This window comes from Peromyscus eremicus, chromosome 23, assembly GCF_949786415.1.
Source record: "Peromyscus eremicus chromosome 23, PerEre_H2_v1, whole genome shotgun sequence".
Classification (NCBI taxonomy): Eukaryota; Metazoa; Chordata; class Mammalia; order Rodentia; family Cricetidae; genus Peromyscus; species Peromyscus eremicus.
The window spans coordinates 942,072-958,654 of record NC_081438.1 but is presented as its reverse complement, the minus strand read 5'-3'; the positions used below and the strand labels follow the sequence as shown (position 1 = coordinate 958,654).

General features: G+C 43.7%; 1 protein-coding gene across 5 annotated transcripts in view; it reads right to left on the bottom strand.

Annotated features, from left to right (window-relative positions):
* The window catches only part of Ttc28 (tetratricopeptide repeat domain 28), a 184,204-nt gene extending 172,432 nt beyond the window's left edge, over positions 1-11,772 (bottom strand). For 3 of the 5 annotated variants that reach the window (XM_059249010.1, XM_059249015.1, XM_059249013.1), the window contains exon 1: positions 11,642-11,771. In XM_059249010.1, coding sequence (XP_059104993.1) covers positions 11,642-11,707 — 66 coding nt within the window. In that variant the 5' untranslated portion in view covers positions 11,708-11,771. Of the gene's footprint in view, positions 1-11,641 lie in introns of all 5 variants that reach the window. The other 2 variants (XM_059249011.1, XM_059249012.1) reach the window with 1 other exon arrangement.
* Between the last annotated feature and the right edge of the window lie 4,811 nt (positions 11,773-16,583).

The following is a 16,583-nucleotide window of genomic DNA, read 5'->3' as shown; positions in this document are numbered from 1 at the left end:
ATTGGGGTAATAATTTGAAGAATTTTTGAATTAACATTCAATAATTACCAAATTACAAGCATTTGGTAAGCAAGTATTTGAAAGAGCCTCAGAAGGGAAGAAGTTGCTGGAAAGTGAGCCAGACATGGGGTGCAACTGAAATCAGTCATTCAGGAGGCTCCCACCTCAGGGTGGGAGGACAGGTGGAGCCCAGGAGTCAGAGACTAGCACTGGCAACCCAGTGAGGTCCTGTCTTGAGAAACAAACCACAGTACAGAAAGTCATGGAAGAAATCCATCTGCAGGAGGATACAGTGGTGCAGAAAGGGTGTGGTCAGATAAGAAGCTGAAAGTATCCTTAGGGATTGAAGAACTGGAAATAGATAAAAAATGGTTGAAGAAGGGGTCCACTCTAGAAGAGCAAAGACCTGCTGTTGAAGCTGAAGAATGACTGAAGCCTACACGGGATCCTCCCTCCAAACACAATCAGAAACAACCGCGCACTCATCCACCCTAGTGCTGGAAACCAGTGTAGAAGGCACGCAGAACCAAAGTTGGCATGGCATACAGCCGCAGGTGGTGCTGTGGCTTGATACAATCACCGGGGTAGGAGAGCAAGAAAGTGAGGTCCAGAGAAGGGATGAGAAAAGCAAGAAACCTCACTCACTCACATGTGCAAACTCTGTATCCAAAGCCTGTGACAAAAGCTATGTGGTCTGAAGTTTTTTTTTTCTCTTTTAAAATTTAGTTTTTGACAGTTGCATATATGTGATGTATTTTAATCATGTTCACCTCCCTTGCCCCCTCTCATGAGTCCGAATTTTTAACTCCTAAAGTATATGGGTGCTCAAATCAAGAAATAAACATTAAGTTTTTGACTGGTTTAAAAAAAGAGAAAAGGTTCCTATCCAGAGCAAATGTAAGGCCACTTGGGAGGGGCTCATCGTCAACCCCTCCCCTTAAAGGCGGATATCTCAGTGAAGAACACACATGCACATGCAGAGGCATCCCCACGAGCAAATGAAAAGACAATGCATGGAGAATGAGCACCCCACTACTATCAAACTCAACAGAACTGTGGTTTTTTACCAGTGCTGACTCTTAAGTATTCCACCCAGCTGCCTTCTGGGCACCTAAGCTCTACCTGTTGGCCTACTGCAGGAAGATCTTATGGAGTAAACCCTCCTTTCCCTTTGTATAGCAGCTGGTGACATTCAATGTGGCGGTAATTTTCAGGCTGAGAGTCCATGAGAACCATGAACAGAGCTGCTCTGATGACTCACAGACAACAATCAGCGCAGATCAAACACGCTTTTGCTGAGTTATTACTGCAGCTGCAACCTCATCTGTTCTGTCTGATATGTGAGCAATTTAGAAGTGCTTGTGAATATGCTTAATGTGACTAAAGAGATTTTTAATAGAGGACTAACTAGAAGTGTGAGTGCTGAATGTAGGTCATATTTTCAAGAGCTGTGGCTCACTTTGTTGGTAAAGGGGACCTGAGTAGTGTTTGCTGAAGAAGAAAGCATTCCCACAAAGGATAAAGGCAGAAAAGAGAAGAGACTTCATGCAGTGTATCAACCTTACCTCGCTACACAAGCTGATCTCAGGGGCAAGAGTCAGCGTTTACACAGTCTGCAGGTTTTACACACTGTCTTATTCTTTTGTGAAAAAAAACTATTCAGTAGAAGTCTCCAAAGTTTTCCCCAAAGAACAGACAGTCCTCTGTGCTCTCTGTACATCCTGTCAGAAACCAATACTGCATGTACAAACGATGCTTGTCCTAAGTAATAAACATTGCTTATCCGCATCTTGGCCCTGTACACAGAGCTCTGCTAAAGCTAGGGTGCAAACTTTGTTACTGAAAATGTGAACAAGGCTGATGTACACAGGTCAAACCATGGAGTTCACGCTAGAAGGACGAGAGGGCCCTCAAAGGTCAGGAGTTAGTCTTGTCCTTTTCCTCATTGCCAATGGAAGTCAAAGAACCATTCAAATCGAGGATAAAAATGTACAATTTGGGGCAGAGACAGGGTCATTAATTTTCTATCTTTTTCTCAATTGCATTAGAATATAAGGCTTACTACTATTGGTGTTTTTATATGTAAAAATATTAGTACTTGCTCTCTCTTCCTTCCTCTCTCCCCCTCTCTCCTTCCATAAGGCTGCGTACACCTCTGCTTCTCTCTCTCTCTCTCCCCATCCTCCCTACCCTCTCCTCCCTTTAATAATAAAACATTCCACATGGGAAAAATATTAGTACTTTTACATTTATTTTTCCATTTGTTTTTATAAATTAAACACAATGAAATAAAAGAAGTAACTTCACAAACTCACAACAAAGATTGCAATAAGAGAGGAAGTTTGCAATATATCAAGTAGCATGTGACCTGAAGCCTAGCAGATGCCAGAGATGCTGCATACCAGTGGGACAGAGCCAGAAACCAACAATTTACAGACACTTAACAAATCAGGGCAATGTACTTACAACTTTTAAGATGCAAGAGAAAACAGTATGTGCAAAAGTGTAGACAGTTTTCACTTCTCCATAAAAGGACAACTTGACAGTAGCTACAATAATGGTATCAATTTAACACTTTGCTATTTTTAACTTGGACTTGGAATACTGGAGACAACAGAGTAATTGATGTTAGTTCAGGAAATTCTTAAGTATGGTGTAAAACTATGAGAAATGGCCATGTCTCTAAAATATAATGTAAATGCTATAAAAAACTAACACAGACTGTTATAGATATCCTTAAAGCAAAGCAAATCACATTTCTAAGAAAACCATGTGCTGTGTGTTCAATGGATAAAGCATCAGATACAGAAAGACAGCTCAGTGGTTCTGCATCATGACTTTTCTGGGGGAAAAAACAACTGGCCAGCCACATTTATGTGTGATGTCTAGAATTCACTAAGCAGAGCAGTAATGGAAATGCCAGACGAAACCACTTCACTATTTGCCTTTAAAAGTGTTGTGCTGCATTTTGAAGATACTTGGCATTCAAAACTGTGGTGACATGATCACATGACTTCTCTCAGAGGAAACTGTAAGAGGAAAAGGGCAGAGGAGACACTGGGAGCGAGACAGAAACTGCTGAGCCCCGACCTTCCACCCCCAAGGCTTTCTACCACTCACATCAGATCAACTGTCTCCAAATTTATTGGGAAAATGTCTTCCCAATGCTGCTGTCTCGGCGAGGCTGTGTTCTCGTGCATGGCCACGTGAGAGAAAGTGCAGGCACAAACACAGGAGACCTAACATGCATTAGGAACTCATGGAGTCTGTGCTTTGTCTGGACCCAACATGAGGCTAAACAAACTGGCTTTCCCAGAGCAGAAACCGAAGTGGAGAAAGAAGGCCAGCCTCTGTGGTGCTGGAGACAGGGCTGTGTCTCAGGGGACACAGTTTGCAGTAATTCTCTGGGCATTATTGTGCCTGCTCCATTGCTAATGGGACAGGAGTGTGTCTTTCCTACTGAGAGAAGAGCTGGGCAAATGTCTTTTTTCATTCTTCTTGATCAGTTTATGACAGAGAGGAAGCCTGAAAGCTGAGAGGAGAAAAAAATCAATTTCTCTGTGGAAAGAACTGAACCATCGTGACAGTACAGTGTCTTCAACCTGGCTTTTCATTATTTCTAAAAGACAAAGGAGGAATTCATTTTTAATATGATGGACCTAGAAAATAAAAGGGAAAATCTCCAAAATCCACAGACTAAACAAACATAATAAAAACATCCCAAAGCCTCTTACTGGAAAACAGTGCCCTGCGCCAAACTTGTTCACCATGACTCGGAGCCCAGCCCAGGGGTCACTGTCAGGCCAAGCCAGAGGGCTGCCCTGCTGACTCATGTCACCCTGGCTACAACTCCAGGAGGTTATAACATGGTCAGACAAGCAGTATAACCTGCTTCTATTTCTGGTGCCTCGTCTTCTAATTCACCTCCTCCTTGCTCAGGGTCCTGAAAAAGATAGTGCACCACATTTATTGTGCAAGATCACCATGGCTCTTCTCTTCTCACAAGGGCCCCCCCTGAGCCCCTCCTGGCCTCTTAGGAAATGATGAGAATGCTCCTGTCTTCCTAGCCTAGGCTTATTTAGACTATTTGTTTTTCACAATGACAATCAACTCACTCAAGACATAGTTCTTGAGTGTCTACTGTGTGCAAAGCTATGTCCTAGATGCTAAGAATATGGTATAGGCCTAAGAATACAAAAGTTCTGTCATGATAGAATAGCACTGAAGTAGGACACAGACCACTTGAAAACAGTAACTGGGCAACAATGTAGTGATCACTGGAGGTAGCAAGTGCTGTGAGAAACCACAGTGAAGTAGACGGTGCACGTCAGACATCTGCCCTGGCTTCACTGAGAAGGCTCAGCTCCTCTGGATGGCACCAGGTCCTGCAGTCCCACAGGCCTCCAGTATGGATATTTTTCTTCAAGTAGTGGGAAAATATTTCTTTTCTTTCTTTTTTAGTTTTCAGGTTCTCAAGACAGGGTTTCTCTGTGTAGCCCTGGCTGTCCTAGAATTCACTCTGTAGACCAGGCTGGCCTCAAACTTACAGAAGTCTGCCTGCTTCTGCCTCCTGAGTGCTGGGATTAAAGGTGTGCACCACCACCACCTGGCTGTGAGAAAATATTTAAATGGACTGTTTATTTGTCTGTTTGTGACAAGGTCTTGCTATGTAGATCAGGCTGGCCTGGAATTCTCTATGTAGCGTAAGCTATTGCTACACTTCTGATTCTCCTGCCTTAGCCTCCAGAGTACTAGGATTATAGGCATGGCCATCGTGTCCAGCTACTTCAGTAGTTTTGAACAGCATACTCTTTCTGACTTGTTAATGCAAGTAGATTTTTCTGGCTAATGTGAGGGAGACCAGCTCCCTTTTATTCCCCCAGGGTACTCCTGAGTAGGGAGAACTGAGGAATTTGTAGATAGAAGAAGGGAAGGAGGGAGGTAGGGAGGGAGGGAGGGAGGGAGAGAGGGAGGGAGGAAGAGAGACAGAGACAGAGACAGACAGAGAGAGATAGAGAGACAGAGAGACAGAGACAGAAAACACAGGACAGCCTCAGGAGGGCCTGGGTCCAAACCCACCAGCCCCTTCTGTCTCTACTAAAGGGCTTTTTAAAGGAATGCCAAGGGGTGGAGCAAAAGACCTCCCCAGCGCAGCCAAGTGTAGACCCTTTCAAACACCTGGTGACCATGCACATGGTCAAGCCATCCCCTAATGCAGCCCTGCTGTGTAAAGCAAGCTCAGATCTAAGTAGGAAACCTTTGTGGGCTCTTACACTAATGTTAATACATGGTCCACATAAAAATAATTCAAATATTTGAGCAGCCCTTGGTTCATCTCTCCCTTTATGATCAATAAAGTGCCTTAGTTCACTTAACACTCCAAGAACACCTACGGAAAGAAGCCTAGTAAGCTGAGTATTGAACCTTGGATATGGCACATGCACTAGGCCCACAGAATCCTCTCATCATGAAGGGCCAGGACCTGCGTTGCATCCCTACCTAACGAACACCCCACACAAGAGGAAGGAGGAAAGGAGAGTGGAGAGAAGAGAGAGGAATTGATAGAAACTTTTCATCATTGGAATGCGTTCTAACAGCTCACAGAACCCAGGCCAGGAGACCCTGGATCAACTGATCCTTAAGGTCCTTTACGAACAAATGCTTCAAGATTTCGTTTCAGGAACATCTGACAGGGAGCTGGAGGGATGGCATGGTGGTTAAAAGTTCCTGCTGCTCTTGCACAGGACCTGGATTTGGCTCCTAGCATCTACTTTGGATAGCTCACAACCACCTTCAGCTCCAGTGATCCAAAGCCTTTTCTAGTTTCACACCCATATCCATGCACACACACATGCACACACAAACACACACACATACACACACACACACACACACACGTATATACATGCACACATGTATGGACATACACATATATACACATGTACATATACATAGATATACACACACATGCACACATATACAAATATATACGCACATACACACATGCACACATACGTATGCATACAATAATAAAAAATGTTTTAAGAAACATTTTGATAAGTGACTCCCATCTGAACTGCCAGGATACAGGGTAAACATAGACGTTGTGAAAAGCAGATGGAATAACTTGGAGCTTTAGATTGCCCCCCCACACACACACACACCCACACACACACTGCCACCCTCAACCCACTTTCTCTAAAGCAGTAACAAGGACAAGGAGACCAGGAAGACTTGGAAACAAGGTCTGGGCTAATGTCCAGCCAACTGCTGTGCTACTAGGCAGGTCAAAACCAGGGTCAATACTCCACCGAGAAGCCCCACAGCGTCAACAGCTACACCATTTGTACCTGACACAAACGCTTATTTCCGCTGAGTTTGCAAATTAGACTTTATGCAAATGACAGTTCTGGGATAGTAAACTAGAGAGTTTTCTGCATGCTAAGAAGAAAATTAAAGTTACAGCTTTAAAAGCAACATATTCATTCATGACACAACTTGTTCCTTGATTTCCTGTTATTCACACCAAAGTATCTCAAATAAGCTCTGTGTGTCCATAATACCTCAACAGCTTGATCCCTGACACAATCAAGCATGAGACTTCCTCCCTCAAGTTAAAAAGTACATGTAAAATACAGCGGGTGCTGATGAGGAGACTTCCAGGACAGATCCAGGGATGACTGCTATCTGTTGAGAGCCATGAAGGAACAGTCGCCTCTCTCTTGCATAACAGATGTGTCAGCCCACAAATCCCAAGCGGCAGCAGGCAACCAAGGTTTCCCCTACAGGAGAATGACTTAGAACCGGACAGTTGTGAGGTGAGCTGAAGGCCAGGCTGGCAGACCAGGTGCAAAGTGGAAACCACGTTACAGAGTCCAGTTAAAGAGTGGAAAGTCAGTGTGGATCATGAGTTAGAAGGTAAGGGTAAAGACAGAGTGAGGTCTGGAAGAATCCAGATTCAGTGTTGAGATTTTCAAAGTAGTTTCCTCAGAATTGTCAGTGGGCTGGAAAGAGGGATGGTGTGTACGAGAAGGAAAGAACCAGTTCTGAAAGGGAAAAAAACAAAAACCTGAGATAAACTTTCACGGTCAAGTTTATGGTGTGTGTTGACTGAGTAAGATAACGAGTCAGTTTCAGGCATCAAAAGATCACTAACCAAGATGCTGATATCTGCCAAAACACCCATCAAAGCTTCACTATGTGTTGTGCACCGTGGTCAAGTGTTGAACTGAAGGCACCTGTGACATCTAATAGTCCTTTGAAATACGTTTTGGTTTTTATTCCCACTTAACAAAAATCTAGAGAGCTAAACAGCTAACTCAACTTTTTTTTTTAACAACAAAACCATTCTACTATGATGCGCATATTATATACCATAGGCCCAGAAAAGATCTGCCGTCAGGGGACAAAAGTCAGCAAGCCTTGAGCATGATGTACACTTTTTCCTTTAATAACAAAAATTCAAATTTGGGCTAAGATAAGTTCAACACACAGACAGGGTCTGACTTTCCTTTATCTATACTAGTCTCTAGATTCCTGTGTCAACTCCTATGTAAATATGCAATAAAAGAGTGCTTTGTGTTATCAGTCAGGAATACTGACAGATCTGTTTACCAAGAGAGCATGCCATGCCGTGTGTGTGTGTGTGTGTGTGTGTGTGTGTGTGTGTGTGTGTGTGTGTGCGCGCGCGCGCCTGTCTGTCTGCCTGTCTGTCTGTGTAGATGGGGCTTTACCTAATATTGACCTCAAGACAAAAGAAATAGGAGACTGTGTAGGGTAGAGGGCCGGATCCACAAACATTGTTGCAAGGATAGTGGAAAGATAATTCAGTACAGGTCAGGGAGGGCTGTGGTTAATGAGCTCAGACTGAGCTGTGGGCTTCAGTGAGTCACCAGAGGATCTGATACAGGAGACACCATGTTGAAATGTTCAGTTGAAATTCTGCTCTCAGGTCTGAGAAATCAAGAATAGAGTAAAGAGGGAGAAAAACCAGCTCAGACGTTGTCTCTTCTCATGCTTGGGAAATAACATGGGCATAAATGGGAACGTTTAGTGCAGTGGTTCTCAACCTTCCTAAGGCTGTGACCCTTTTACACAGCTCCTCATGTTGTCGTGACCCCCAGCCATAAAATTATTTTTGTTGCTAGTTCACACTGTAATTTTGCTACTGTTATGAATCATCATGTCAAAATCTGATGTGCAGGATGTCTAGTGTGTGACCCTGTGGGAGGGTTGTTCAACACCCCCAAGGGGTCATGACCCACAGGTTGAGAACTAAACCCACTGTTTTAGTGTTCAGGGGATGAGGATGAAGATGACCACACAACTTCTGGGAAGGAAAAAGAATGGTATTTAAAAGAGATAGGTAGACAGACAGACTGACTGATAGATATTTCATACATGATGACATGCAAATACATGTGTTTGTGTGTGAAAGAAACAGAGAGAGCTCAAACAGATCTTTCATGGCATTACTGTGGAGAATGGAGAAGCTTCACACCTGCTGACAAGGACCAGAGATGAAAACCTGAGAGTCAGACTTCCTGAACTGAAGGTACCCATTACATACATTAAGTCATATGCAAAATAAGTCTGAAATGTGGCTTAAAATTCAAGAGCTAAATCCAGAGTGACCTATATCTGATTCCTCACTTTCTGCCTGGGTAACAGCATTGAACATTTGAAATGATCAATATTCTATTTTACCTATAAGATGTTTGTTTCAAAACAATAACATATTTATCAATGAGCTCCTAGAGAATAGCTAATATATGAATACATAAATATTTCTAATAGAGTCCATGGCAGATATCTTTAGAGAGCCAAGAAGAACAAAGTGACTAAGACATGAGTGCACCATGTGCTCATTGTTTTGTTGAGGGGTTTTGTGAACTGTTACTATGAGAATTTGCGACATATGCAGTTAATCGAACTGTAAGATTCGTGCACTGCTCCATGCTGATTGCGGCGCTGTCTTACAGGCCATTTGTGCCGTACCTGTGACCTGCTGTCTAGGTGAAGGACTGCTGGGTTTTTCATCATCACTGCTTATGATGTAGTCCCTTCAATCATTCTTTGTTGGGAGAGAAATGAGAGGATGCCTGATGAAATGTGTCTTCTAAGAGGCACCTCATGCCCCAGGTCCACAAGGCAGAGGTAGTGTCACCACTTTCTGTGATAACTCAGGCATCAGAGGAGACAGGGCCATGTGCCCATGGCACAGAGAGGAGCTTTGTGAATAGGCCTTTCATTATTACTTCAGATCTGCCAAATAACCAGCAGCTACTACTCAAAAGTCCCATCATAGCCAGGCTGTGGGTGACTGGCTTATGCATACACTTAAAATTCTTGGGACAAGACAAGTATCAGGAAGAGTAACGTTAAACCAAAAGCCAAGTTACCCACAGTGAATGAGACACACCCAGAAAAACTGTGGTGACCACGAAACCATGGAGAACCTGGAACAGAAAATATCCTTAGCAACATTCCTTTAATAGCACCCAGAGTTATGGAAGCCTAAATGGCTCAGGAATAGGCCATTCTAGTCACCACTTACTCTCCCTTTGTTACTTTCTCAAAGGGAATCAGACTAAGAACAGCACAATGAAAGTGTCTGCCACCTGGGTGCATCATTTTTCATCACACCCACTTATCAGATGATGAAGCCACCACACTCTGGAGTCGGGTGGCAATGACATCCTTCCTCCCACTGGGAATGTGGTGACAATGCTGGGCTTGATCAAATCCATTTCTTAGGGAAACAAAATGTTACTCAGTGGAAAGGGAGCAGGTTAGTAAGTACTTGTTCTTCTGCCTTGCTCAAAAGAGCATGCCCAGGGAGACATGCTGCTGGACAGGCCTGATGGGCATGGGTGTCCCAAGGGAGGCCTTAATAGGGAGGCTAGGCAAGATCAGGGAAGCCTCTAGCTGCCGACACACTGATGGCAGCTGGCTACAGTTACTTAATAAATGCGCTGAGCCCAGCATGCATCAAAGCTGTTAAATAGATGTGTACTGTTTCGGGCAAATGAGGTTTTATAGTTGCTACGGCAACGGAAAACAGATGCACATGACTATTAAGCATTGGAAAAGTGTTTACTCACTAGCCCTACAAAAGCCCAGGTACTGCAGGAATGGCCCCACGACAGCAGCTCCAAGATATAAATTTGTGTACATGAAGGTTTGGGAAGCCACCATTCTTCAGGTACAGAGCTGACCAAATACAGGACCTTTCTTACAGCACTGTGTTTAAACTCAAAATTAAAAGGCATCCAGGACATCAAATTTTGAGGATGACACATATCTGAGAAAACTGTAGTATTTAGCTTGGTGCATGTGGGGACTGGCAGGGACTATGGGAAATACCGAATCACGTGACCTACAACAGGCTTCCTAATTCTAATTTCTGTTGTCTCTAGCTACCTAACTAGACAGAAGCATAGGTTTCCAGCAAGAAGAAAAAGCAGTTCAATTGTACTCCTATTTCCTGCAAGGCTTCTCCAGCAGGCATATCAATAGCTTTGGCATATCAGTAGCTTTGGCATATTAGCAACCTTGACATATCAATGGAGAAGACACATAATCAGCTGCAGAAATCCATTCCATTTAATAAACAATCACCCAGGACACTAAGGCAGGGCACTGCCAATGTAAACCACACTGTGAAATCTGAGAGGAGGACCTAAGTCATTACCTTATTATGACCTTTACCAGTGTCTAATTCCTTCTTGTGAATAAAATAAAACTGAAGAAAAGGTAAACACAACTTCTGGATGTCTGACAGGCTGAGTATTCAGGTTAATAACCTAGGCTTAGTTCTTCAGAGGACCGTAGCATACATGAAACCTGGACTAAGCCCTATTATTCAGTCACAATGCAGAAACTAAACCTGAGGTACCTCCACAGAAGTGGGCATTCCTGAGCATACTAGTGCCAACGACATCAGTTAGAGTACTTCTGAACTCAAGCATCTTTGCTCAAGGTTTCAGTCACTGCTTTTGTAATGTCTCTGAAATGACTTAGCTCCCACGTTCCATAGTAATGATAACGAACAGAGACCACGTCCTCAGGGGCCTGTGCTGGTCAGCTGCACTGAAATCCTTCCACTGACATTTTCACAGTTTAATATCAAGTATTTTATCTTATTCAATGGGCATGCTGAAGCCTGGCATGCCATCAAGAAGTGTTCTTTCCTTCCACTGGCATCAGAGATGCCCACTCAGCATACTGCAAAGGGAAAGCAAGGAAGAGCACAGGCATCAAGGTCCAGGAGTGAGTGCACAGGTGTGCTGAGATCAGGGAGGGCACAGGTGTGCAAAGGTCAAGGAGCGAGTGCACAGGTGTGCTGAGGTCAGGGAGGACACAGGCGTGCAAAGGTCAAGGAGCGAGTGCACAGGTGTGCTGAGGTCAAGGCATGAGTGCACAAGTGTGCAGAGGTCGGAAAGGGCACCAGTGTATTGAGGCCTGGCCCCAGCCTTTGGGGCAGGGGGTGGAGCTCACAGAAATGAAAGCTTTAGAGTTAACCAATGTTCTCACTTGTGAGGTTTTCACAAGAACAGAAGGACTGACATCATCTAGCTCATACTTTTCCAACATTTGTAGAAACAAGAACACTGTAGAGAAATACAATACAAACTGCTACCTCTGGTGGCACAGGAGAAGACCCCACAAACGCAGCTGCAGGATACATGGATCCACCACCATGCATCGTTTTCAGGACTGATTCATGAGGCTAGGTAGAATGTTTTTCAGCCAGGTCACTGAGAAGACTGACTGTGAAGCTCATCTGTGTTAATGATGTATGTGAGGAGGAGAGCCAATTGCCATGGTGATGCATACTTCACAGTGAGACCACTGAACCACAGCAGGCTCTGTGACACACTAGTTTGAAAATATTTGATTCTGAAAGAGAATCAGCTTTCCTTTCAAGTAGTAATGAGAATTCCAGATCTTCTAACCAGCACATTTAATTGGAAGTAAAAGGATCCTTGCCAGACCTCACATCTAATTCCTGCCCTTCCCCTTTACAGATTAACAGGGAGTGGGTGTTATGCTGCTGTTGCTCATTTAGACTTGAGTTCCGCTATTCCTTAGGCCCTAGTTTATCATGGTCTGTCTGAGATGTGCACTATTTCTTCTCAGGCGCAGTTACACAATTCTAACTTCTACTTAGGTGGGGAAAGTCACATGTTTACTTGTGGCGATCTTTTCTCTGACCTACTTTTTATTACTAAAAACCAACACTTTGCACTCATGAGCACGACGAAAAGCTGCTACACCTTTAATAAAATGCCTCATTCAGGTCTTGGCATGCTGGCCAGTAAAGTTTTGGTGACTGCCAACACCCAGAGGCCTTCTGGCAGCACCTGGCCTTCTAAAAGCTGTTCCCTGGCAATAGCCTTTCACGCAAGTACTAATTTTATTATAGCCAGTTTATGATTTTCCCTTATTTCCTTGCTATTTTTAAATTCAAGGCTGTAACCCGAGGCTTCCGGAGGGCCAAGAGATGAAGGAGCCGTTGCAGGCTGTGGGATCTCAGTGGCATCAGTGGCCTTTGGAGGCTGAGATTCAAATGCATGTTAAAGAGTCTTTGAATTTAAGGTCCCTCAGGGAACCCAGCCCAACCAGAAACAAGTTGCCTTGCTGTCTTTATTCTTTATTCTACTTTTAATTTCTCCTTTCAAGTGTTCTTTGGTCTCTCAGCACTCTCCCCAGCCTTGTTCATTAAAGTTATTTTTGTACATTGGCTATCCTCACCAGACCTATTTAACTACATTTAATAACAGTGTCTGGGGATGAGCTTTGACTTTTAGCATAGTGTCCCAATACTGACTTCTATAACACAATACAACAGCTTAGTGGGCCTTGAATTTTAAAATGCCAAATTTACTTGAAGTCCTTTCACATAGAATTCTGGGAAGTGGGTTTTTTGAAGCACTAGCTAATCGGGGTTTGGGAAAGCAGAGTGATCCAAAAATGGTTTATTGGGATGAAGAAAGACATGTATGAAAAGCATCCTAGAAAGCCATCCTTCTTCTCAAATAAGGCCCATTTCTAACAGCCAGGATGAGCAGGGCTAGTACATGAGAAAGTGACAAGCCAATCCTGTGGGCCCCTGAATAGAAAGATTGTAGTCTGGGCTCAGCACAGGGGGCCCAGCAATGAGGAGCACAGGCCTGGGCTTGGATGGAAAGCCTGTCTGGGGGATGGAGGGAAGTCAGCAGGCTGGCTTAAATCTAGCTCTAACCAATCACCCTGATGTCCTGCAAGGTGAGGAACTCTGTGGATATCCCCAAGTCCCTCCTGCATCTGAAATGTGGGATCAGGGCTCTCACTACTTTATTACAGTTGAGATAGTCTAGACTAAATACCTAAGAAGTATTGAATTATTTCTTATTTACTAACTTTCTTCACCTGATATCTCTTTAACTCTTGGGGGTTAGGCAACAAACAGAAAACGACACACACTGAGAAACATTTGAGTTCTAAAACTGCATTTTAAAAAACGAGCTAGCACTTAGAATGTGACCCTTGAGGGTTACTTTCTGAAAAGTCATAGCACAGGAAATTACAGCTCTGGCAATGTTGTTACACAGCAGCCTTGGGATGATACATCGCCTGACACCTGTGGTGTGTCTGGAGAGGCTGGGAAACCAGAGAAACATTGCGGTTTTTGCCGACTGTTGCTAAGTGCAGGTTACACTCACCATTAAAAAAAAAAAATTCACCCATAAATTTTTTTTAAAGATTTATTTATTTATTTATTTATTCATTGATTCATTCATTCCTTTATTTATTTATTATGTATACAGTGTTCTGCCTGCATGCCAGAAGAGGGTGCCATATCTCATTACAGATGGTTGTGAGCCACCATGTGGTTGCTGGGAATTGAACTCAGGACTTCTGGAAGAACAGCCAGTGCTCTTAACCGCTGAGCCATCTCTCCAGCCCCTCACCCATAAATTTTAAAGTAGATTTTGGGGTACAGAGGTCAAGCATTAAGTAACATTTATTCTCCATTAATGTCATTGTCTATTTATCTGTTTCCATCACCTGTTTTAAAGGGCAAAAAGATATACTACTCAGTTATAGATATACTACTACTTCACACACACCTGTGCCACAGGAGACACTCTCAGTCAAAAGGCATTCCAGCAAAGCCTCTGCCAACATCTCCTCTAAGGAGCTGTGAGCCAGAGTCAGGTCTACTTTCTAAACATCATTTAAAAGCAGATTTAAAGCTGTTGATTTACTGATAGGAAATAGGGGTAAATACTCTCAAAGAAAACTGCAAGAGAAGTGCAAGACCATCTTCACTATCACTGTCACAGTGGTGAGCTGACTCACCGTCAGTAGGTGGAGATGCAGATGATGAGCAATCATCCTACAGCCTCATAGACAGGGGCAAGGTGTAGGGTGGTTATGAACCACAGCCTCACAGACAGGAGTAAGGTGTAGTGTGGTTATGAACCACAGCCTCACAGACAGGAGTAAGGTGTAGTGTGGTTATGAACCACAGCCTCACAGACAGGAGTAAGGTGTAGTGTGGTTATGAACCACAGCCTCACAGACAGGTGAGGTGTAGTGTGCTATGAGTCACCATCTCCAGACTGACAATCCTTGCTCACAATGGGCTAAAGACGACTTCAGAGTTTCTCATGCACACGCACTGCTCAGCAGGAATGAGGTTTCCAGCTCTGCTGAGACTTCCTAGGATGAAATCCACCAGAGCCACTCAAATGAAGTCAAGGCAAGGTTGAGATTTTAGAGGATGCTAGTTTGGTAAGGCTGATAACTTCGGGAAACAAGGAAAAGCCAAATATACTACATTATCAGTGAAGCAACGTTAAGGCTATGGACTAGAAATCGGAACCTCTAACTCAATAGCCACTGGCTGTCTGTGTATCCTGTGGTGGGTCTCTCAGAGCCTTGGCTGTTTCTGCGTTAAAAAGAGGGCTGAGTATTCTCTAAGATCTTCATCTGGTCCAAAGGATATGATTCTAAATAAATAGCATCAGGAATCAAAACATTAATAAAACACACACAATAAACTACTTATGGTTAGGCAGAGGAAACCATTTCCCAGGAACAAATAGAACAGAACTGAATAATTAAACAGCCACCTAAATACCAGCATGCTCTGTGGGAATTTGGACTGGGTGGGCAGAGATCCTGGACAGAAGGAAACACCCAGGTGTTTGGTTATCCAGTTAAAAAAGGGTAACAGGAATAAGACTCGAAGGTGAGCATGAAGTGGCTGCCACGAAGCACAGACACTTACCAGAGTGCTCAGCAACCCGCACGCTTGGCAGATAAGGCAGCTCAGAGTTACTAAGGAAGCCGTGATTGGGGGCAGCACTTTGTAAAACGCACCCTGTGTTGAGCCACCTTCACTGTGTGACACACCTTTCCTGATGACGCGATTCCCCGTGCTGTGTGACGTCATAGGCAGCACCCACCTAGACGACAACTACACAACATCGTGCTCTGGCGTTTTTCTGACCACACAGATAGCAATCAAAGTCTCAAGCTCCCAAGGGCAGCACTGCAGACTTAGGACTAACCTCAGAGACAGGTTTGGCCAACAGGTGTTAGGATTACCGCAGGTTCTATTTTTCTAGGATAAGATGACCATACTCTAAGTGCCTATGGATATCAAAGAAGATGCTCCCAGAGAAAGATCATTCCACTGAGGTGTGCCGAATATTTTAGATACAATAGTCAATAGTTAGTATGAGAGGAACCAGGCACAACAGAACCAAGAGAAACAAGAAGAAAACAGAGACAAACCCATGGATCATTGGAGATAGAATGTAAAATAATTGATATTAAAATAGTCAACTAAAAACTCATAAGACAGGGCTACAGAGAAGACTCAGTGGCCAAGAGCATTGGCTGCTCTTCAAGAGGACCTGGGTTCGATTCCCAGCACCCACCCAGTAGGTAATAGCCACCTGGGGCTCCAGTTCCAGGGGATCTGGTGCCCTCTTCTGTCCTCTGCAGGGACCAGGCATGCATATGGTGCACAGACAGGCATGAAGGTAGACACTCATACATATAAAATAAACATTAAATAAAATAAGACAAATTTCCTCTGAGAACTAAAATGTACTTAAAAATAATCGATTTCAGGGTTGGAGAGACGGCTTATCAACTAAGAATGTGTAACTGTTCTTGCAGAGGACTTGAGTTTGGTTTCAAGCACCCACGTCAAGAATTTCACAAATGCTTGTGATTCCAGCTGCAAAGATCATATCACCTCTGGGCTCCAAGTCACCTGTACCCATGTGCATATATCCACAGACATACATATGCACACATGTTTACACATAAGTAAAAGTAAAATAAATAGGTGCTAAAGAAATGGCTGTGTTTAAGAGCACTGTCTGCTCTTCATGAAGACTCTGATTTGATGCCTAGTGGTGGTGCGCACACACACAGACACAGACACACACACACACACACACACACACACACACACACACACGCGCGCGCGCAGGTAAAACACTCATACAAAAGCCAGACATAACAAAAGAGAGAAAGTGTGTGATCTGGGGGGTGGAGGAAGACAAGAAATAACAAGG